This window comes from Crinia signifera, chromosome 5 (genome assembly GCF_055691185.1).
Source record: "Crinia signifera chromosome 5, ASM5569118v1, whole genome shotgun sequence".
Lineage (NCBI taxonomy): Eukaryota > Metazoa > Chordata > Amphibia > Anura > Myobatrachidae > Crinia > Crinia signifera.
Window position 1 is genome coordinate 10,175,976 of NC_139221.1, and position 24,603 is coordinate 10,200,578.

Below are 24,603 nucleotides of genomic sequence, written 5' to 3' on the forward strand. Positions count from 1 at the left end.
GAAAGCAGTAAAGGCATCCATCCCACAGGGTGGAATAAGGTTTGTGGGGGCCCCAGTGCATGTTTGTTAAAGCCCTTACTAAAAAAAAAACTACCAAAATGTTATACTGCCGAAAAATAGTTCTAGATGCCCCCAGCACCACGCTGCAGTGCCCCAGACTGGTGCACCTTGTGTGTGGGGGTCCCTAGGTGAACGCCTCAGCCACCATGTTGTTAAAACAGCAATTCCAACCCCATGATTCCAAAGGACAGTAATATGTGACCAAATATAAGGTCTAGTTCCTGAATCCAAGATCCTGAACGAGACAACTTTGGTAGATCCATTGGACTTAGTAGCGCCTCCTCTGTTCCCCAGCTCGCGATGTGAAAGTGCTAAAGCCTCTGGTTGATGTGGAGGTGGATGAGGAGAGCTGTGCCGTCTTCTCCTGTGAACTGTCTCACGAGGACGAGGAGGTGGAGTGGTTCCTGAACGGGAATCTACTTTACACCAATAACTACAATGATATTCAGAAGACCGGCGGCAGCCACACCCTCACTCTGAAGCAAGTGGCCGCTCAGGACTCGGGGAGCGTGAGTGTGAAGACCCAGAAGCTGTCATTGAGCGCTGCACTGAAGGTTAAAGGTGAGTGGATGCAATAGTAGAATATTGTGTGTCACAATGGGTTTGGTACATTGGGTCAACAAAGTCAAGGTTGACCCCAAAAGATCGACACGCACAAATATGACATGGAAAAAAGATTGACGCAAGGGAAAGATCAACATAAATATGTTCGACACAAGAAAAGGTCGACATGATTTTTTTTTTTTTTTTTTTTTTTGGGGGTGTCAGTATTTTATCTTGTAGCTCATAGACTTCTAATTCGCATTCCATGTTCCATGTTCTGTGTTCCCTCGTATGGTTTGCTTTGATAGTCGTGCTACAGTTGCCAATCGCCAGGGGCGGATCCAGGATAAAATGACAGGGGGGGCACCATGATAAAAAGGGTTTGGGTGGGGGAGGGGCGGTGTTAGTGGTGCCAGTTTACATGCTAAGAGAGTGGCAGGAGAGGGTGTGAATGGAATTAAATATAGGCCCTGGCATTTAAAGTACGCAGGCCCACCATGGCGACAAAAGTGAAGGATGTAGTTGTGCGCACGCCGAAGGCGCGCTCCGGAAAAGGGTGTGTGGCCACTCAACAAGGGGCGTGTCAACACCATATACAACTTCTACACATTATGCAACAAAATACTAGACCCCATTATACTTGCCCCTTACACATGATGCCAAATGGAATGAGCCAAAATTGACATAATGCCACATGGATTGAGCCAAAATTCACATAATGCCAAATGGATTGTGTCAAAATTCACATAATGCCAAATGGATTGTGTCAAAATTCACATAATGCCACACGGATTGAGCCAAACGCATAAAATGCTATACGGATTGAGCCAAAATTCACATAATGCCACATGGATTGAGCCAAAATTCACATAATGCCACATGGATTGAGCCAAAATTCACATAATGCCACACGGATTGGGAAAAAATTCCCATAATGCCACACGGATTGAGCCAAAATTCCCATAATGCCACATGGATTGAGCCAAAATTCACATAATGCCACATGGATTGAGCCAAAATTCACATAATGCCACACGGATTGAGACAAAATTCACATAATGCCACACGGATTGAGCCAAAATTCCCATAATGCCACACGGATAGAGCCAAAATTCCCATAATGCCACACGGATTGAGCCAAAATTCACATAATGCCACACGGATTGAGACAAAATTTACATAATGCCACATGGATTGAGCCAGAATTCACATAATGCCACACGGATTGAGCCAGAATTCACAATACACTTCATAAACAGGGACATTGTCCACCAAAGGCTCGCATTAAACATTTACACCATAATGTCCATTACAAGTTAAGTTACATGCCATTATGTCCATTATGTGTTATGCCAAACACCATAATGCCTATTAAAAATTATGCTACATAAGTGCTGCTTCTCTACATGCTCATTGCCAAGGGTTCCATGCTCATTGCCAAAGGTTCCATGCTCGTTGCCATGTGGGATTACATGCTCATTACCAAGGGGGAACACATGCTTGTGGTAAATGGGGGACAGCCGCCGCCAGGCAGAAGTGATAGCCACTGACAGTGGCAGAGCCTGGCTGTATTCAGAGCACATTTCAAAAGGGGGGGAGAGAAAAAAGGGCTGTCTAGGGGAACGCACTGGGAGTTGATTAAAACATAACTTTTATTAATTTTATTTTAATATTCCCTATATCATCAGTTGGGGGGGAATTGTGTAAACAGTAAATTCTTAAGGGGTTAAAATGACGTACAATACATACATAAATACATATAGTGTATTAGAAAGATAAAGATAAAGTGTTTTAAAATTAACACGGATGACTGCCCCTGAAAATGTCTGTTTGATGAGCCCTGAGATGAAAAATAGAGTTGCTTAATTACAGTGTCTCCACCAATGACTTTTTGTGCAACCCAGTGTCACTGTATCACAGTTTTTATATATTTGTTAACTGTTTTACACATAGGGCACAATAGTCAGACTCTGAGCAGTAATTTGCACTAGAGTCAGGTTGTCTTAGCAGATTTAGGAATATTTATAAGCGCCCTCCTGTGGTCATATTAGGTAAAACACCAATATACTTTGCAGATCCTCTAGTGGTCTCAATAATTTGACTTACTAGTATACTAGTCTCAATAATTTGACTCACTAGTATATGATACACAGGTGCTTCCTAAGTCTGCTAGGGTATAGTCTAATGCTATCCCTGTGGAGTTGTTTATCACTATTCTAGCAAAACATTTTCATCTACATAAATTATAGGCTATCAGACATATCAGAGGCAGACAGGGTGCCAACGCAGCGTTTCACTGTTTAACAGCTTTTTCAAGGCCTTGAAAAAGCTGTTAAACAGTGAAACGCTGCGTTGGCACCCTGTCTGCCTCTGATATGTCTGATAGCCTATAATTTATGTAGATGAAAATGTTTTGCTAGAATAGTGATAAACAACTCCACAGGGATAGCATTAGACTATACCCTAGCAGACTTAGGAAGCACCTGTGTATCATATACTAGTGAGTCAAATTATTGAGACTAGTATACTAGTAAGTCAAATTATTGAGACCACTAGAGGATCTGCAAAGTATATTGGTGTTTTACCTAATATGACCACAGGAGGGCGCTTATAAATATTCCTAAATCTGCTAAGACAACCTGACTCTAGTGCAAATTACTGCTCAGAGTCTGACTATTGTGCCCTATGTGTAAAACAGTTAACAAATATATAAAAACTGTGATACAGTGACACTGGGTTGCACAAAAAGTCATTGGTGGAGACACTGTAATTAAGCAACTCTATTTTTCATCTCAGGGCTCATCAAACAGACATTTTCAGGGGCAGTCATCCGTGTTAATTTTAAAACACTTTATCTTTATCTTTCTAATACACTATATGTATTTATGTATGTATTGTACGTCATTTTAACCCCTTAAGAATTTACTGTTTACACAATTCCCCCCCAACTGATGATATAGGGAATATTAAAATAAAATTAATAAAAGTTATGTTTTAATCAACTCCCAGTGCGTTCCCCTAGACAGCCCTTTTTTCTCTCCCCCCCTTTTGAAATGTGCACTATATTGCTGTAGGGAACAGCACCCCCGTTTTTGATAAAATACTCTGGGGCCTATTTACCCTGTACCAATCAGGGAATAAATTAAACTAATTAGGTGTGCGAGCATGCACTAACTCCCTTGGGAGTAAAACCCCCCTTTTTCTGTGTATTCAGAGCACTGCAGGTCCCGGCTATTTGAAATAATACCCCTTTCACACCAGAAAATGCATTCCCAGGTTGGCCCCTTTTACACCAGCCTAGTCCCTGCATTTTCTTGTGTGAGGGGGAGAGAAAACCCCCCCTCCCCCCCTTTAACCAGTTATCTCATTTAACCAGCTATATCTTCGGAACCAACTGACCCATTTACATGAGACAAGTATTATATTGAAGAACTTTTGAGTGGGCTTTGAATGATTTTGGTCCAGTGAAACTGGAACGTTTGGTTCCAGAGTAATCTGCCCTCAAAGAACATGAACAGCCATGAAATTACATTTCAAAAATAAAAAAATCGGGTTACATGCAATATCTCTGGAACCGATTGACCGATTTGGACTAGCCTGGTATCATATTGAAGGCCCAGCGATTTGGAATTGAAGGAAATCAACCCCAAGCTTCTGTGATGCCAGGGCGGGAACTGGCAGCCGTCGGAACCAGGTGGGGGTCGGAATTGACGGGTCCCATATTATCCTATGGGGAAAAAACGTTACAGGTTTGCCAGGCGATATCTCCGGTTCCCGGGGGGCTAGAGACACGGGGCTGGGCTCGTTAGAAAGCCCTGGTCCTCAGCTACAAAATAAATGACAGGGGGGCACGTGCCCGGGTGCCCCCCCCCTGAATCCGCCACTGCCAATCGCGGATGGTAAATATGAAAAAGTAAAAAAAGGAAAAGAACTTATGTTGACTATATGTTGTGTTGACCATTACCATGTCGACGTAGTGACCATGTCATCCTAATGTATATCGACCAATAGGAGTCAACCAATTGACTGTCAAATTAAAGTCCAGGTACTGTCATAGTTGCCCAGATGCTTTTTTTTTGCATGTTTGCAGATGTACAAATGGCGCTGACACGTCTGCGTCTGTCTCAGAATCACGCCCTCTGTATCTGCTTGGCAACTATGTACCTGTGACAGTATCTCTAATTCAGTAAAGGTGGCGCTATCCGTTAAGAGCGAATGGTAGGACAGGTTGCGATTGGATGGGCATATCAGCGCTACTAACACCGGTATGATTACTTACTTTATTTCCGAAAGTGCCATATAAAGAAACTTACCAAGTGCACATGCGCCAAACAAGGTATACGCACACAGAGTATGCAAAAGCATATGGATGTATGTGTGTGCCCATGCAGCTCTCTCTCAGTGAAATGAGTGCTTGCGGGAAGTGACTGGGCGGCGACCATGTGAACGTGCGTTTGTAGTCTGCGGACGCTGGCAGATTATTGCACCAAGCATGGATTAAGTGCAAATCACAGAAATGATCACAAAATGGATCAGTTGGAGATTGATATTTCGCACTCGCAGGCGGGTACTCTTATTAGAAAGAGCTAGTCATTAGCCACAGCTGTATGGAGCAGTGGCTGCAGAATCCTATGACTCCACAATATATTTAGTCTTCAATAATATTAAGTAAAGTTCATATTTAACTTGTCCCAATGTCAAACATGAAGCCACTGATGAGTTGTGGGTCACTGCCTCCTCTAGAAAAGCCGGTGGTTTTCATGAAGTCTTTGGATGACGCGGTGGGAGAGGAGCGAGGAACGATCACGCTGAAGTGCGAAGTCTCCAAACCCAAAGTCTCACCAGTCTGGAAGAAGGACGACCAGGTCCTGCCAAATGGCGAGAAGTATCAGCAGATACAGGATGGGAAAACGGTGTCTCTCACCATCCACAATCTGAGCAAGGCCGACGCTGGTCTGTACATCTGTGACATCGGGACGGATGTGGCAAAGTCCAAAGTCGGAGTTCAAGGTATATTAGAAATGGTGCATGTCAGTCCTGTCTTATTTGTGGTTCATATTCCTTCCTGCGAACGGCCGGTCATATGGTGAGATCTGCAATGGCCAATTATCTGCATGACAGAGACCCTTTCCCTCTGGTGACACCACTGGGCTGTAAGTGTGACCTCCAGGTTTAATGCTTCTGCACTTCATTTGCAAGTGCACGCTTGGAGTTTCATGGGTAAGTTTTGAGTTTCAGGAATTTTGAAATACAAATGTTGCCTATAGAATCATCTAGAACAAAGATAACACATTCATGGTCATCATCATCAATTCCAAACCCTGCACTCACTTTATGCCTGTGCATCATATTAACAGCTATTCAAGGTAGAAACTGATAATATGGTGCATTATGAGGTGCGTGGTTTACCTGAACCTCCACGTCTGTGTTTTGCTGCGATCTATTGTAACTCATTATGTTAAAGAGCAAATGTCCAAAAGTGATAGTCATGCAGCTCTAAAATACATACGTGAGTCGTGTTCAGATGCAGTGTGCTGGTTCTACTCTAAGTCGCATCTTTACATTGCGCACCTTTACACCAGGTACTGTGCTGCTGTGGTGGTGCAAAAGCCTTCTATACCCCCGTACCACATTCTGTGCTATTTGTCCTGCAGAGCTCAATATCGGAATCACCAAACGTCTGAAGAGCACTGAGGCCAAGGAAGGCGAGAGCTGCACGTTTGAGTGTGTCCTCTCCCACGAGAGCATTGACGAATGCTCATGGGCATTGAATGGACTGGAAGTGGAGAATGACCAAAGGTTCGAGGTGTCCAACAAGGGGCGGAAGTACATGCTTAGGATTAAGGAAGTGAAGGCCGGCGATGGAGGGGAGGTGATCTTCACAGCCCGCAACCTGACGTCTAAGGCCTCCCTGATTGTGAAAGGTAAGATGTTACCATGTGGAGACTATGGGTTCAAATAAAGGTCTAAATGCATCTTGTCACCTCTGAGGTGTCTAAAATTTTTGTTTCATGCAGAGGTCCTTCATTAATCTTGCCCGTTTCAAACCACCAATTCCCGAGTCTGCAGTAGTCCATGATCTGCAAACGAGACCATCAAGTCCTTAAAGCCTACTGTAGGGTAAAGGCCCCCATCCACTACGCAGACATATCTGAAGTTGCAAATCTCTCCTTGAACTCTCCCAGATATCTGATCTGAACTTGGGCTAAATGTTCACTATTCACTTCAGATACATCTGATCATTTCTATGTTAAACCTCTGACAGCTTCAGACCAGATGGATCTTTGGTGCAGCACGTAAGATTTTTTTCACCAGATGGATCTGAGACTCAACCACACATCTGTGTTTAGATTTGTTTCTTTTTCATCAGATTGTTCTGCCAGATCCCTTTGAATCTGAAGAAAACATGCAAAAATTTGACTAGTGGATGGGGGCCTTAAGGCTTTGCCTATAACAGCCACTTTTCCCTGGAGGGTTATGTCCACCAGGGGTGGACAAGGCTGCTACAGGAGGCTGGGCAAGGCAAATACAGGACTGTAATCAGACTGGGACACAAAAGGAAGGACCAGACACACAAGACAAACAGTAGACACTCAGCACATTACTGTGTGTGACTGGTACTGGACCACTGCAGCAGATGGTTCTCACTAGAGTCACTGTACAATAGATGTTATAAGTACAGGGTAGCAAAACGCAGTGGCAAGGTGTTTAATGATGTAGTCACTGAAGTGCCTGAGTACAATATGAACAGACAAACGGATAGAATCCTAATGTGAAGCAATACCGGTTACAGGCAGGCAGATGTACCGACACCTAAGCACAGGTATATACACACAGAAGTTCAATAGGAGCAAGTACATAAAGAACACAATAAGACAGTAATATGTACATAAGACATAAACAGAAGCTCAGTATGAGCAGGGAAAGACAGGGCATGGTATATTAAACAAGACTAAAGCAGATGCTCTATTAGAGCAGGTACAGGCTGGAATATGCAGAAGAATACAGGAACAGGTTCGTGCAGAGTAACTGCAAGCTCAGCATATCTCTGAGTAACACAGGCTAGGCAGGCTGGGTAATATCCAATCAGAACAACTGAAATGGACAAGCCCCCTAAAGTATAAAAGTTACTGCAGGTGAGCAGCCTGACACACAAGGCAGAGTACTAATTGCCTAATTATTTGACAGGTGAACTGCACACTGAACAAATACACGAGTCAGGCTGCATTGACACAGACCAGCCAGAGCGGCTCATAACATAACGTAACTTTTAAATTAAGAAAGTCCAATACTTTTGATTAGGAGGCAGGAGGTTATTGGTCAGTATGTTAAGGGGAATACTCTTCCTACAGTTATATTGACCTTTTCTATTTTGTTATGTAGTCGAGTCATAGTTTTTAGTTAATTGATCGTTTTCTTATAAGCCATGCTCCAACAAGTAGCCTCCTCTCATTTTGGAAGCAGAGCAGAGTGCTCCTACTGCAATACAAAACTGAGCATTTCCAGCCCATGTAACAAGAACTTCTCTAGCGTTCCAGAAGACACATCTTCAAGATTAACAACAATTGTGTTTTTCAGAAAAGCCAGCCGTTATCACAAAGCCGCTAGAAGACAAAACGGGCACCTCAGGAGAAGACATTGTGTTAAAATGTGAGATATCCAAAGAAGATACAAACGTCAAGTGGTCCAAGGATGGCAAAGTGTTGAAGAGAAGCCAGGAATATGACATTTTCCAGGAAGGGACAGAGACCTGGCTGATTATCCATGAAGCCTCATCCAAAGACTCGGGAGAGTATATATGTGAAACCACCATCTCCAAAACCAAGGCTACTGTCCAGATCTCAGGTGGGTGTAGACTGTTACGAAGCAGAAACAATTAACCCAATATGTCTCATTTCTTGTAGTTAGAAAAATGAGTAATTTTGTTATTTTGTTGCTTCAACCATCTCATGATTCCGTGTATTTCGGGGATATTTGCCATCTTGTTGCGTTTCCGGAAATTGGAGCAGTTGAGGTTGAAAGTATCTACGGGACAATTGAAGATTAACAGTGTAAATGAATAGACCCTTGTACACCTGTTTTATTTCACAGAAAAACCCAACAGATTCACCAAAGAGCTCAGTGATGTCAAATCGGAGGAAGGGGAGACCGCTGTGTTCATCTGCGAGACTGAGAGGAGCGCCCCCAATGTGAAGTGGAGGAAAGGAATCTCAGAGCTCAAGCCATCAAAGAAATATAAACTCAGCCAGAAAGGCAATGTCCTGAGCCTGACGGCGAATGACTTAGAGAAGAGTGACAGTGACATTTACGTATGTGACATTGGTGACGCGCAGAGCAAAGCCTCTCTTACTGTGAAAGGTATGGTTATATTCTATCCATGCCACCCCATTACCCATGCATGGACGGGTGTAGGTCATCCTTGTGGTCATCCTTGTGGCCATCCAACTGGTGGTATTCCAGATGTTGAGGAAACTGCAGGCCTCAGCATGTGCTTGCAGGATGTACTTCTCCAATTTTTGCTGAACTACAAGTTCCAGCATGCAGCTATCTAGCTCTTGAGGAACTACAAGTCCTATCAAGCCTAGGCCAGACTAGGCTTCTGAAAATGTTTTGAACTACAAGTCCGCAGGTGGCTTACTAGCAGTAATGGGACCCAGTGTGTGCCCGGGCTTGTAAAGTACTGTAATTCCATAACAGCATCAGACTCACAGCTGTCAAGCTTTTGATTTTGCAGTAGTTATTGTTTTCCAGAGTTAGGTACGGGTGAATAGTTAACATTTCCTCAATTTGGGGTTCTGACTCTGATATCCACCAAGAGTTGAATTTGCCTATAATATAATTACACATTAATTTTACGGCATAATCTGTTCGGGGTCAAACAAGTATCCAGTGTCTCCTGATGGGCAATCCCTGGTTATCTTGTCTCTCTTATGTCTTTGTACTAATTACAGTATAATTATTACACAGACACGTGCTAAATGCACACAGTGCCAATGCTCATGGAGCAAAGCAATTATTTCCTACTGCGCCAATTCAAATGATTCTGTAAACCCACTATGAGGTGCCCTAATAAATGCACTATTGCTTACGGTGCCATGGGTTATGGGAGTGCTGCATAGTCGCTTCCACAGAGGTTTGTTCACACGTAGACACCATCTGCCATGGTGTCCATTGGTGGCATGTCCGGAAGCGGTATTTCACTGATGCATATGCCATGACTGGCTGGTTCAGATCTTGAACCTTCTGCCACATATAGCAGGGGTGTGGAGAGGGGTGGGGGAACTAATTACCTGGCAAAGGCTTCATGGAGAGACCCAGTGGGGGCCTGGGTCAATGCACCCTCACTTCGGGCCAGATGTATCAAGCTTCAAACAGTGATAATATAGAGAGTGATATCAGCCAGCCAATCAGCTCGTAACTATTATGTCACAAGCTGTGTCTAAAAAATTACAGTTAGGAGCTGATTGGCTGGCTGTTTATCACTCTCCATCTTATCACTTTTTGAAGCTTGATACATCTGGCCCTAAGCCTCCCCACCTTACCTGTCAGCCAGATGTGGCAAGCATCTTTTTCCAGCTGTGTGTAGGCTCAGGGAGGCTGATCCCACTAAGAGGTGGGTGGAAGAAGGTTGAGTGGTCACACAGATCGCACCCACTCCAGGGATCAGACCCTGGATGAAAGGCAAAAGTTAAGTTGGCTTTAAGGATAAAATAAAAGAAGTACACAAAAACCCTCTATGGATTGGTGGAGATGTGTGTGTGTGTGTGGGGGGGGGGGGGATTGCTCAGTGTTCACTTTAGTCTGTTACAGATTTTTGTTATCTATGTAGATTAATGGCTGTTATTATGTATACAGTATATTGTTGTCTATACTGGTCTACTTGTTGTATTGTGTGTTTTTGTGAACTGAACCGGTACTGTCTGGGCACGGCAATGATCTCAAGTCAAGATCTTTGGTGAAGAACGGACAATTTGTATGAAAACATCTACTGTTCATTTCAACCCATCGGGATCTAGGTTTCTCAAATGTCTGTGTTCATTTTAGGCCGCAAAGTTCTTATAGTTGAAGATCTTGAAGATGTTGAAGTGTTTGAAGGGGAATTTGCCACTTTTAAATGTAGGATCTCCCCAGCGCATCACAGCAATGTACAGTGGTTCCTGGATAAATCCCCATTAGAGACCAATGATGTAAATGAGATACAGACACTCCCGGGGGGATATCATACGTTGTCTCTCAAGATACTGGGTGTAAAGGACTCTGGGACAGTCACGTTTGAGGCGGGAGATCAGAAAACATCTGCAAAACTATTAGTTAAAGGTAAAATGGCGAAAACTGTTAAGTCTAAGGAGCCGATTTATAAAAGGACGAAGAGTCCTGTTATCGGTAAAGTGGATCTTTGACATGGTGATAAGTCTCTTTCTCTTTGCCACCAGCCTATTTATTAAGCATTGTTTGCAGTACTTGTAAGTTTAATAGAATGGCCCCTTAATTCCAGACAATGCAAGCATTTCTACCTGTTAACTTTTCATTTCTACCTTTTAACTTACCAGAAAATTACTGGGAATGTTGAATATTTAGACCCTAAGAGTTCTTTGAAAAAATTTTGTTCACCAAATTTATGACCACATTTTTTATTTCTATAAAGCTGAAGGCTTAAAGAAGCAGGTGTTATAATTTAGATTTGTTATGAATATGCATATTATAATTTGGATCCAGTCCTCTGTTTTTTCAGACTCCCTTGAAGAACAATTTAGTATTGGGCCAGATCTTAAACTATGGATTTGGTGATTTTAAAATCAAAATCTGGAGAGATTATAAAACATCGTGGAGCATCATGTGCTGAAAAATTCTTTGTGTTATTGTAGAGAAACCTGTCATCAATTTGGAAGTATCGCAAGGGGAAAGTGCAACACTTACCGTAAAAACCTCAAAACCAAATGAACCAGTAACCTGGTACAAAGATGACAAAGTTCTTAGAAACTCATCCAAGTATCAGATCACTAGGTCTGGATGTGAGACTGAGCTGGTTATACGTGACACGAATGACAAAGATAGTGGCACATATCTCTGCGAATATGGAACAATGACATCTAAGACCGTTCTTGATGTGAAGGGTAAGGAAGTGTTGGCTCGCTAAAAATATAACGCATTAAAAATTTTTGTGGGAACTCAGCAGATAATTGCAACTTTTGTTTTGCATGAAAAACTTAAATTATAATAACTAATGGTTTTTCAAGATTCTATGATGTGGGGTGTGGGTGACCCCATTACGGTTCCACAAACGCTTTACCAAACCTATCCCTTGATTTTTCCAAGTCTGGAACTGCACAAAGGACAAATAAAACTGAAGCAAAAACTACTTTATTTTTTTTTATACATGTAATCCATCACCTTTAACCTTGAATAAAGTCGAGGAGAAAATTAACTCTTCAATCAACTTTTGACTTAGGCGGAGTCTTTGAAGAGGAGAACATGATACTTTTGTGTCATTTTAAGTTGAAGAATATCCAGTCCATTTTCTTAAAAACCTGGAGTAGATGTCATAAAATTTTTCCAACGCATCTAGTGTTTCCTGTCCATTTTGAGGCCAGTCTTGAATGGAGGTTGCAGTATATTGGGTTCCTGATTTTCTTTCAGAAGTGGTTGCTCTTAATGTTGCATTTTCTGTTAAGTTCTTACTTTATTCTTCTAAACCATACAATTTTATGGCGTGTTTGGTTTCTTGGAAAAGAAGACCCCAAATCGCTTAACTAATCCTACATCACAGATCTTTTCATCTCTTGTCAATGTAATCGTCCGCCAATAACACTTCATCAGCTTTCTCTGTCCAATTGTAATGGCTTTTTTTTACATGTGTCTGGTATGATCCATTTAACATAATAAGAAAAACTTTGGGGTATTACTGTATGTTGTATGTTGCAAATGTCTCTCTTTAGAGAGTGTAGTTAATAATTTAGGTAGATGAGATATTAAATTGTTCAGTTGATTTACTTAAATGCTGTGTAATGGGATACATATATCTGACCAGCAGTCAGAATCCCGACCGGCCCGGAGCAGGGGTATGAGCAGCGTTTTTTGGGTGTCCCCAAACTCATTCGATGGTTGGTGATCATCAAATGACTTCTCCTGCTAGTGGCCTCATACGAGGGGATGTGTTAGTAGACACCGATACCATAACCTCTGTGAGTCACTCCCACAAAAACATCAGGTACATACAAACCCACTAAAGAGGATCCTGATAAGACGAGAACCCAAGACCCCAACGCTGTGTGTCTGATCTGTGGCACCGCATAAGGTGGATGTTTTTTACATTATAGCGATTCAAGCGTTCTTCAAGCGAGAAGTCCAGAGCGCGGACGCAGAGGAAGGCGAGACGGCCATGCTGTTCTGTGAGCTGTCCCATGAGAAAGCTGAAGTTCAGTGGAAGAAGGATGGACAGCCGCTCAACTCCAGCAGCAAGTATGAGATGCGGGTGAGAGATCGGAGAGCGGAGCTAGTGGTCCACACTGTGGTGAAAGAGGATGCCGGCACTTATACCTGTGAGACTGGGGAGCTTAAATCTTCAGCAACCTTAACTGTGAAGGGTAAATATATTATTATTATTATTATATTTATTTATATAGCACTACTAAAGTCTGTTGCATGTTGCCCCTCTAATTAATGTGTGCATGAGACAGTGAGGCCATACTTTATATTACATGCATATTAGAAGTTTCTTATATGTCTGTCATTGCCTTGGTCCATAGCTTTGCAGAATTATATTTGCACTGTAATCGGTTTCTTCATTTCGGAGTTATGTGGCAAAACCGCCGCCGGCCATTTACAATGCATCAATATTGTGCTCTGGAAAATGTGACAGTTGGCGAACTATAGTGTACCTTGTGTACCTGCCAGGTGACCCGGCAGGTAACATACCTGTTGGGTGGTTTGAAAACTGTAACAGTTGTGTGCAGCCACCCACTTAGCAGGGATACTATGGAGTGTCAAATTCCTACAGTGGTGAAAAGGCATAGAATGTTCTGGCCAGCAAACCTTTGCCCGGTTGATTCTGGGCACATCACCTAGTCATTATTATTATTTATTACAAGGGGGCATAGAGTTCTGTAGACTTGTAGCACAAGCAGGGTACACATAATTACAGTGCTTTCCAAACCCACAGGACACTATAATATCCCCCCCCCCTCCCCGACCCAATTACAGCAGGACAGTACCACTAATTGGACGCTGTTCCACTCATGGGGTGCAGCGTACTACAGTGGAGGGGGTTGGGGGAGGCAATGGTTAGCAGAACAGCTGGTGATCACTGAATAGCTGGCATGCATGCACACAGCATCTTTCGGTGCAGTGAGTGGAGCCATGGTACACCTCCAAAATAATGACAATGGGGGTAGCTTCACATGACCCCGCCCCCTCACCAAGGCTACTCCCAAACCTCCATATGCCTCCCTTTTAAGCCTGTGCCAGAGGTCCCACTTTCTAAATATAGAAAGTTGGGATATATATATATATATATATATATATATATACTGTATATATATATATATATATATATATATATATATAGACTTAGAAGGGCCGGGCACGACCACCGAATGTCCGTTGCTCGTCGGGTGCCCTCGTCGAGGGGGGTATGTAGACGTTTTTTGTAGTAACGCGGCACTCCAGACAAATTTCCACGTGCAATAAAAGTTTATTGAAGCATCTCAGCAACGTTTCAATACAACAGTATTGTACAGTAACAGCCTGATGATAATACTGTTGTATTGAAACGTTGCTGAGATGCTTCAATAAACTTTTATTGCACGTGGAAATTTGTCTGGAGTGCCGCGTTACTACAAAAAACGTCTATATATATATATATATATATATATATATATATACACTGTATAGTGGGGTTTGCGGCTTGGCACTCCTTCTCTTACAAGCAGCTTCCCAGGTGCCCTCAGAATCCACCCACTTTTAAAAACCCATTGAGTGCCGCTGTCTGTCTGTCTCCTGGATTACACCTGGTTACACCCACGCTATATATATACTGTGTATATATATATATATATATATATATATATATATATATATATAGATCTATCTATTTCTCTATCGTTCCTGTTCTCCAGGTCACGTTCACCATCACCAGGTGGATGTTTGAAATGTACAGTAAAGCTGGCCATACACCGATTTTTCCCGATTTCATCCGATTTCGATGCATCGGCCCAATAAATCAGATGAAAACTGGAAAATTGGATGTGTGCTCTGATGCTCATTGGATTTGAGCCCTTAAATCAAAAGGAGAAGTGAGAGAGCAGAGGGTGTATTAAATAAGGAGGAAGAGCGTAACGGAGGAAACACGAAGAAGGAGGGACCTGCTTGTGAGAGATTCCTATTGGGCCAGGTGTAGAAGGGGTGGCTTACAGATAGATGGTGTGGGATTGCTATGGGGACGGATCGCACACCGTCTCATGAATGCAGCCATTATCAGCAGACCTGATTTACACAGTATATTCTGGTACTCTTTACCTAGAACGGCGCCCACGATGTCCATCGCGGTCATCGGGGGTAAAAAATCGCGGGTATCGCGGCCATCGCATGCACTAAAAAAACGGGTGCGACGCGATGCCCGCGATTTCCCATAGGGATCAATGTTAAAAGTGTGATTGGACGCGATTTTAGTGTTCAATGCCTCAATGCCCGCGATTTTTCCATAGGAAACAATGTTAAATGGGCCACAGAGCCCTAATAGTCCCCCTGAAGTCTGAAATGACCCCCACAATTGTTAACGCCACCCCACGATCAACGTGAACCCGAAGCGTTGCGAGCGCAGCGCGCCCACGAGGGGCGGCGGTACGCGTCCTCCGACCTTTTCATACCCCCACTATCCACGTCGGCGTGGAGTTGAGAATAGAATAGTGTGGCGAGCGCAGCGAGCCACCGAGCCCGAAGCGTGGCGAGGGGACGCGGATACCTGTGAAGCCCGCGAAGGGACGCGTTTACCTGTGAAGGTATCCGCGTCCCCTCGCGGGGCTCGCTGCGCTCGCCACGCTTTGGGCTCGGTGGCTCGCTGCGCTCGCCACACTATTCTATTCTCAACTCCACGCCAACGTGGATAGTGGGGGTATGAAAAGGTCGGAGGACGCGTACCACCGCCCCTCGCGGGCTCGCTGCGCTCGCCACGCTTCGGGTTCACGTTGATCGTGGGGTGGCGTTAACAATTGTGGGGGCCATTTCAGACTTCAGGGGGACTATTTGGGCTCTGTGGCCCATTTAACATTGTTTCCTATGGAAAAATCGCGGCCATTAAAGCATTGAACAGTAAAATCGCGTCCAATCACACTTTTAACATTGATCCCTATGGGAAATCACGGGCATCGCGGGCAACGCGTCGCACCCGTTTTTTAGTGCATGCGATGGCCGCGATGCCCGCGATGGGCGCCGTGCTAGGTAAAGAGTACCTATATTCTGTATATGGGGTGCTACCATGTGTCTTTTCTCCACGCCAAGTGCCGCGGTGCTTCATATACAGACTAGCGGAGATGCAGAGGCCTAGTAGCTTACTGGTGGCGTATGAAGGCTAGATGTATAAGGACATGTCTGTAAGCAACCATAGATTACATATTCCTATATGAGGAGCAGTAACTTCTTCTACAATCTAAGGATTATAAAAATTGGGGGACATTGTACTGTATTAATATTTTGCCACATACACGTAAATCTGCACAATATTGTAAAACTTTTTGGACCATGCACGGTGTGGCTGGTAAATTGTAACCTCTTGTATCCAGCTGTTCAGGTCCTAATTAAACGTGGCCTCCGCAATGAGAAGGCCAAGGAGGGCGGCACGGTGAAACTGCACTGCGAGCTGAGCAAGACTGGCGCGCCCGTGAAATGGACAAAGGATGAGCAAGCGCTGGAGAGCGGCGAGAAGTACGAAATCAATCAGCAAGGCAGGATGGCGGAGCTGCTCATTCTCAACGCAAGCGGCGAGGACTCTGGCGACTATACGTGTGACACCGGAGACCAGAAGAGCACAGCGCACGTGACAGTGACAGGTAAGGAGGCGGCTATGAGTCGCTAATCACATACTGTACTTTATATTCTGTTTACTTAACCCGTGCCAACGTTGCTGTGACAGATGTGCAAAATATTTCTGCTAAATATGCCCGGGTCGAATTTGAGGAATCACTTTAGTTATTTGCCGGGAAAATGATCCGAAGTCAGTTATATGAAGTTTTGTTAAACATTGCGCCAAAAAAAGAACAGTCGCTGTGTGCGGCGCTGCTATTTTTTGTAGATATATTGCACCTCTCTCACAGCAACGTCGGCACTCAATGGGCTAAAACGCATTCTTCGCTTATGATGACTTTAGCTCTCCCAGTCCGCTTCAAACAAGACCTGAAAGATTGTGAAGCGGACGAAGGCTCCTCTGTGACCCTGTCCTGTGAGACCACAAAGGCTGACGCTCAAGTGCTTTGGAAGAAAGGCGTCACGGCTCTTCAGGAAAATGACAAATTTAGCTTCAGGCAACAGGGAACCCGGGTGGAGCTGGTCATCCGTGATATACGAGCTGAGGACGCCGGGAGCTACACGTGTGATACCGGGGACCAACAGACCGCTGCCCGGGTCAGAGTCCGAGGTAAGACAATGCTACACGCAGGGCAGAATAATTGTATACAAACCTGATGCCCCATCAACCACAGCATGATTGACATGCTACCGTGATTGGGGGGCAGAGTGGGGAGGAACCGGGCACCGCTCTTCAAAACGTGGGTATGTCTCTGACTGATGGTCGCGATGGTGATCCGAGGCGACGTCCTCAATGCAGCACTCGGATAATTGCTTATGCAAACAGGCGGCATCTATCTCCTAGAGACACCGCCTGCTACAAGTTTACGACACAGAATTGTGCAGACGCTTTCTTGTCTGCAGCTACTTTGGTCTGACTGAGGGACTTATTCAGGATCACTCTGTGTGATCCGAATTCGGCCACAATCCCCAATGGATGGGGTTTGCGCCAGGTGCACTCTGGCACCGAATGGCGTTGGCGAGTTACACACTTACCGGGACCATCTTTGTGGGGAGGAAGGGCCGGGGGGCGGAAAGGGGGCTGGTCCAGGGAAACGCTGGGTGTTCCCCTGGTGGGCCAAGGCCTGCTGGGGGCGCCTGGCCCGTCTTCGGTGGAGTGAAATAAAAGTGCCAACCCCAATGTAGGAACTGATGGTAATAGGCTGCAGCAACCTCTGCTCCAATGCTCCAGTTAGTATCTATGGCCAGATAAGTGATTTACATTGTCCCGTGTGCCGGTAGGTGGGCAATTCAATCATCCCATCTCCCGGAAATGAGGCTATAAAAGCACCGTTCATTATACTGCGCACCCCTGTGGGTGTGAATATTTGGTATATTACGCTCATTATGTCCTGCGGCAGCCCGACAGCAAATGGCAACACTGCGCGGTATAATCGTGTTCTATTATCGGAGGGAAGGACTTCTGCAAATACAGTCAATGAACTCAGTATAGACGGCTGACGGCGGCTAGGTCTACACATAAGAGTGGTCGACATACACTAGGTTGACATTGATAGAAGGTCAGGGCAGGCAAATTATTGACATGAACATGGCCGAAACAGGAAAATGTCAACAAGGGTTTTCATGTTTTTGGTGTCTATGTCAACATGGACACGGTATAAGTGAACCGCGCCCGTATGGCTCAGCGCACTAATATATAACCCCTCTACGTCCACTGGGATGGTGACGCATGAACAAGTCGGTTAAAAAAAATTTGCGAAAAACTTGTGTCGACTTTTTGCTTGTGTTGATCTTCTGTCAATGCCGACCTAGTGTTTGTCGACCAATCTTAGGTGTCTACCTACTCACTGTCGACCATTAGTGGTCGGATACCATTCATATGCACTGGCACAGATACATGCGCGGCCGGACGTCTCTGTCTGTAAAATGGGCGGCACTTCCTGACATCTGGGTGACTATGAAAAGGTCCGTCTCCTAGGGGCATCGCTGGGTATAGACGTCTGTGCTACAGTAGTCTGAGACGTGCGGGTACACCTGTTGCTGATGGACCTCTCGCGCCCGGTATGGCTGGTGTTTGTGCCAATACTATTAGGCCGTGCGGGCACTGGCATTAGCGTGTGGTAGTAAATCTGGCTGCTGCATGCGGCTAATTCCGAGGGCCAGATGTATCAAGCTTCAGAAAGTGATAACGTGGAGAGTGACAAGCAAACAACCAATCAGCTTCCAACTGTCATTTTTCAAACCCATCACTCTCCACTTTATAACTTTTTTAGGCCTGACCTTAATGAGTCCCTCTATATATCTCCGATAATTCTCTGTCCTCTATCTGTCAGAGCTACCAGCCAGCTTCACCCAGGAGCTGATACCCCAGGAGGTGCCTGAGGGAGAGTCTGTCACCCTGCGCTGCCAACTCAACAAGCCGGAGGCCGCGGTGGAGTGGCGGAAGGAGAACAAAGCCATAAAGCAGAGTAAGAAGTACAAAACCCGCCAGGAGGGCCTGATCTCTGAGCTGGTCATACGTGACCTGACCCTGGAGGATGGCGGGAACTACACGTGTGTCTGTGGAGACCAGCAGACATCAGCCGCGGTGACAGTAACCGGTAATAGCATGCTCCCTACTTTCACACATTGGGGGAGGAACTTTGGGGGAGCGATCCGCAGCCGTGTGTCTGATATTGTGCAAAACACTGAATATTCATCTTTTATTTAACAAATGATTGATTCAGAGGTGGAACCAGGGATGTGTCTGCTTGTGCATGCGTCTCTGAATCAGACCCTTCAGGGTAAATGTAATAGGGTGCCAGAAGAGGGAGGTGCAGGAGTTTCGGGGAGAATGCTTTTTTAAAGCTGCAATCATTGCCGCTTTAAAACACATATTAAGGCCAGATGTATCAAGCTTAATAAATTATAAAGTGGAGAGTGAAAACAACCCAATCAGTTCCTATCTGTCATTTTTCAAACTCCGCCTGCTAGATGGCAGTTAGGAGCTGATTGGCTGGTGGTTTATCACTCCATTTTATCACTTTTGAAAGCTTAGTGTTAAATATTAATTTTCTGTTTTATTACCATTAGTTTCAAAGTAGGAAACCTGCACTCAATGCTTATATTGTTTGTATCCATTTTGGGATTGTTCCGATGTTATATTCTAGTGGCCAAATCTCACAGCAGGATATTCCACGTCAATGTCATTTTTGAAATTTTTTTGTGGCCTGTGATGTATTTCACTTTTATGGTGGGATCCAACTGGGTCAATGGGTGTGAGTTGCCGTTACAGCAGCGCTAATCTGCACAATCTTGTACCTATTCCTGTGGAGCTGTGTTACACCACAGCATCTTGTAGTGTTAGGATAGGTCTGCAAGCGATACCAAATTTTATCATATAAATGTATGGCAAAGTATTCAAAGAATAGAGACCAGAGGTGAATCCAGGGTTGGGGCTGCAGCACTTTCCAAAATTCCAATATGGGAGGAGCTACATCCACTGACACCACAACTGCTGCCCATTAGCGTCGTACAAGACTCACTGGCAGTGGGTTTGGCTGAAACGTCCCATGTGCCAATCTCCATAGCAAAGTAGGCAGACCATAAATGCCACCATCTTCCATTAACTGATGCATTTCTGAAACACGTGCCTAGAGGTGACTTAATATATCTCGCCAACTGATGGGGTGAGGGAGGTGGACACTAGTGGTGCATGTGGTTTTGGAGGGTGATGTTGGCTCTGTATTGGCATTTTAGAGGCATTACGACAGGTCCCAATATGGGGGGGGTGGCCATCTATGTTGTGCCTATGTGAGTCCTGACCACTTAATTCGCCCCCATGGCCCTTGTCGCACAGCGAATCTGCTTTTATAGTCCATTTGTGTTTCGTATACGACGTCCGACACATTTTAGCAACACAACTGCAAAAACACAATGGAAAAAATGACAAGAATTCTGGTGACAGGAAGGACGATATGATACATTGTGCTTATGATTTGGACACATTTGCAGGCGGGGCAATGATAGAAATTATAGAGACTTATTTTGCTGATCGCCGTACTGTACGTAGAACGACCTTCTCTTTAACGGTTTCTGATTTGGGTGTTGTTGAGCTGTGTTCTGCATCTTTTAGCGTCACTTCCTAATTTCAAAGAAGAACTTAAGAGCGAGAAGGCCTCGGAAGGCGACCACGCCACCCTGCGCTGCGAGCTGACCAAACCAGGCGCCTCCGTAGAGTGGAGAAAGGGGAATCAGCCTCTTCCTGCTGGCGACAAATACACAATGAGGCAGGAAGGCCTGAGCGCAGAACTTATCATAAAAAATCTAGACGAGAACGATTCTGCGAGCTACTCATGTGTGTGCGGAGACCGGGAGACCACAGCCACGTTGACTGTGAATGGTAAAATAATAGAATATTTATATTAAATTGCATTTATGTTCAGCAGCCTAAAGCAATATTCAGGAGCAAACTGCTAATCTAGTGCCTCGTGCCTCAGTATTTCTGGGCCCACTGGTACTGTAGACCGGATTGGTGCTGGGGGCATTTTGATGGGAACTATTAAATGGTTAGTGATGTCAAAACTCTACTTTATCATTTAGCATAAGAGAGTTCTTGATATCACCACAACTAGCACTTTAGTACATGGCGAAATGTTCTCCTGTCCCATTACGTGAACCACATACGTGACCGGTGATATTTATTGTATCTTTCACGTGGATTAGCCCTTCCGATACTCTTCAAAGAAAAACTAGTTAGCGTGGATGCCGCAGAAGGAGAAGACGTCACACTTCGCTGTGCACTCACCAAACCGGCACCCGCCGTGGCGTGGCAGAAAAGTGACACGACCTTGAGACAAGGAAACAAGTACTCCATGAAGCTGGAAGGGCCAATCGCAGAGCTTAAAATTCATGACCTTGATTTAAAAGATGGAGGAAATTACACGTGTGTTTGCGGGGAGCAAGAGACTACGGCGAAAGTGAAAGTCAACGGTAAACGCTCTACTTTCAATACTTTATGCTTTCGCGGAAGGCTTCCTACCATTATGTTTACATATTAATTCTACTTTTAAAAACAAGCTTTTCGAATAAAATGTATTTTAGGTAGTACTTCTTACATATCTGTAATCTGTTTTGGCGTAAACACCAATATTTTCATTATGAAATCCATATTTTAGTTGATATTTTAGCCACAGATTGGTAGGGTTTGGGGATATCCAATCCATCAAAGTGGTGCTAAAATAAATCGTTTATATGTTGCTGCTCCTCTAAGTAAACACTATACAGGACTGATCAGGAAGAATATAATCACTAGCACAACGCGTTTCACCATGAGCAGCCCAAACCTTTTCTCTCTGTATACACTGTGACTTTCTTGTAGAATTAGCGAGTATCGATTTTAACTTGCTAACATAAAGGATTTATTTGAACACCACTTAATCTACCGGAAACCCTCTCCAAAATATATCAATCCATTGCCCAGTGGTGGTGAAGTCTTTTCTTTCGCCATTGATTTACCCAGGCGGCGGTTCTGCAGCTGGTTGCTGGAACATTTATACCTTTATTTAGTTGCTGGCATTTGTTTATACCTGTTGTTTTATACGGTTAGCGCGGTGGTGTCTTGGTATACTTCCGTGCGCATTACATTGACTTGTCCTCTGAATCCTCAGCCCAGCCTGTGCTTTTCAAACAAGAGCTGAGTAGCGAGGAAAGTACGGAGGGCTCAGCGGTGACTCTGCGTTGTGAGTTGACCAAACCTCCGCCCTTCATCGAGTGGAAAAAAGGAGGCACCGCGCTCAGGCCGAGTGCCAAGTACGAAATGCGTCAGGACGGGGCCTTAGCCGAGCTGATAGTACGAGACTTAGAGCTGAAAGACATTGGAGATTATACCTGTGTCTGCGGGGAGCATCAGTCTACAGCCCTTCTTATAGTCAATGGTAAAATAAGCGCCACTCTTGTTTGAACTTCCATTTTGTTCTTACATATATATTGTTTCTTCCTTGTGACAAAATTGATTCTCTTTATACATCTTACAGTAAAGGATATATGTTGTACTTTACCCATCTATAAGTCTGTGCTCCGCATATAGGCCACACCCTCTTGGTTGACCTCATTGGCCTTAAAGATGTGCCGTGTAATGGACAATGTTTCATTTGCTCTTGAGATGTTTCAATGTTACAGTGTATTTACATGTTGCGTTTAACGTTCTCCAGCACTTCCTGTTCATTTCAAACATGGCCTCCAGGATGAGACTGGGCCAGAGGGAGAGAGAGTGATCTTGCACTGCGAGCTTAGTAAGCCCAACGTACGTGTGGAATGGCAAAAGAACCACACAGTCCTCCACGAATCTGGAAAACACATCATGAAGCAAGACGGCTCGACTGTAGAGCTCGTCATTTGCGACCTAGTTGAGGAAGATGCCGGTATTTACAGCTGCGTCTACGGAGAGCAAGAGACCTCAGCAACTGTAACTGTTGCAGGTAATAAAAAAAATAGCGCTCATGGGCGATTAATTAATGCTCTCATGGTCGTCTTTGTATTTAGGACTTATTCTTGTATACCCTATTAATGGTTGTGGCGTCCAATAGAGGCCAGGTGGGTATGGTCCGTGTTCTTGGTGTTTTGGGTGGAATTAGCAAGCCAAGGTACAATGGTCAATCAATGAATGGGTTTTGCAGCTTGTTTGAGGAGCGCTACATAAAAAAAGAAAAGGTTTCCTTGTTAGAAAAGTACAAATAATTGTGATCACATTTCCATGTTTCAAAAATAATTAACTCATGTCCTGTTCATTTGGTGCCATGTCAGCTCTGCCACCAAGATTTAAGCAAGAACTAGAAAACAAGAACTGTGTGGAGGGGCAGGCGGCCATTTTGAACTGTCAGCTGACCAAGGCAAATGCCCGGTTGGAATGGAAAAAAGGCCACGAGGTCCTACGCCCGGGGGACAAGTACAAGATAAGTCAGGAAGGCTGCAACGCTGAGCTGGTCATATGTAATGTAGAGTTGCAAGATGGCGGGCAGTATTCTTGTGTGTGTGGAGAGCAAGAGACGTCCGCTACGCTGGTAGTCAACGGTAATTGTCAGTCTATATCTGTTGCGCTGTTATGTTGCCTCTTTCTCTTTAGTCTTTTAGCGGCTACTTTTAGTTGTATTATTTCTGGTTATAGGTTTATTCAATTGGATGTTTTTGACCTTGGGCTTTAAGGTGCTCACACACGGTGTAATATTTTCAGCGTTCGTTTTGTACTAGATAACATCGTATCTAGTTCATATTGCATGTGATATGGTAAAACAGTGTGCAATTTGAACTAGGGGGTTTATTCTGGTTGATTCGCAAGGCTGAGTCTACCAAACCCTGTCTTGCGAATGGTGGCCTGGCCTGGCCGACACCCATTCGCAATGGACAATTCATTTGCAAGGCCTTTGAATGGATGTTACACAGTACAATCCATTCGCAGCCTTGTGTAATCCTCCCACATCATTCGATGGCCGACATCCATAGAATGATGGCGAAGGCGAACGCATAAAGTGACTCTCAAGTCACTTATATATGTGTGGACGCTCAGGAGGAAGTGTGCAGGCAGCTGACATCTGGTGAAATGACCCTGCGCATACGCAACTATAAATGCCATTGCGAAGATTCTGGTCCATCCGAACGGACCAGAATAAGAGCCTAGATGTGATGCGAAATAGTACAAGTACTGTCTGTACGTACTTTTTGTACTTTGCGATGTGCGATGGGAGAGCGCATCGCATCGCATTACAAGCCAATAGAAACACGGTGCGATCTACATGTGATGCCTTTTGAACTAAAAAGTTCAAAATGCATCCGGCCAGGTGTCTGCGCACCTTTACAATTGAAAACAACAGTGATAGAACAAACTGGGTAATAACAGACAGACAGAGAGGTAGGAGGGCCCTGCTCGCAGGCTTACTCTCTATAGATATTGATTGTGCTTATCATATATGCAATAAAGGAACATGTATAATGTTGTGCAGCTCAGGG

The 24,603-nt window shown here is 44.4% G+C and overlaps 1 protein-coding gene across 1 annotated transcript in view; it reads left to right on the forward strand.

Annotated features, from left to right (window-relative positions):
* Positions 1-24,603, forward strand: part of OBSCN (obscurin, cytoskeletal calmodulin and titin-interacting RhoGEF) — a 332,859-nt gene that overhangs the window by 112,394 nt on the left and 195,862 nt on the right. The window contains exons 32-46 of the mRNA XM_083186473.1: positions 355-621; positions 5,347-5,613; positions 6,258-6,527; positions 8,182-8,448; positions 8,695-8,961; positions 10,648-10,920; positions 12,921-13,187; positions 16,380-16,646; positions 16,964-17,230; positions 18,954-19,220; positions 20,735-21,001; positions 21,325-21,591; positions 22,269-22,535; positions 22,812-23,078; positions 23,404-23,670. Coding sequence (XP_083042599.1) covers positions 355-621; positions 5,347-5,613; positions 6,258-6,527; positions 8,182-8,448; positions 8,695-8,961; positions 10,648-10,920; positions 12,921-13,187; positions 16,380-16,646; positions 16,964-17,230; positions 18,954-19,220; positions 20,735-21,001; positions 21,325-21,591; positions 22,269-22,535; positions 22,812-23,078; positions 23,404-23,670 — 4,014 coding nt within the window. The remainder of the gene's footprint in view (positions 1-354; positions 622-5,346; positions 5,614-6,257; positions 6,528-8,181; positions 8,449-8,694; positions 8,962-10,647; positions 10,921-12,920; positions 13,188-16,379; positions 16,647-16,963; positions 17,231-18,953; positions 19,221-20,734; positions 21,002-21,324; positions 21,592-22,268; positions 22,536-22,811; positions 23,079-23,403; positions 23,671-24,603) is intronic.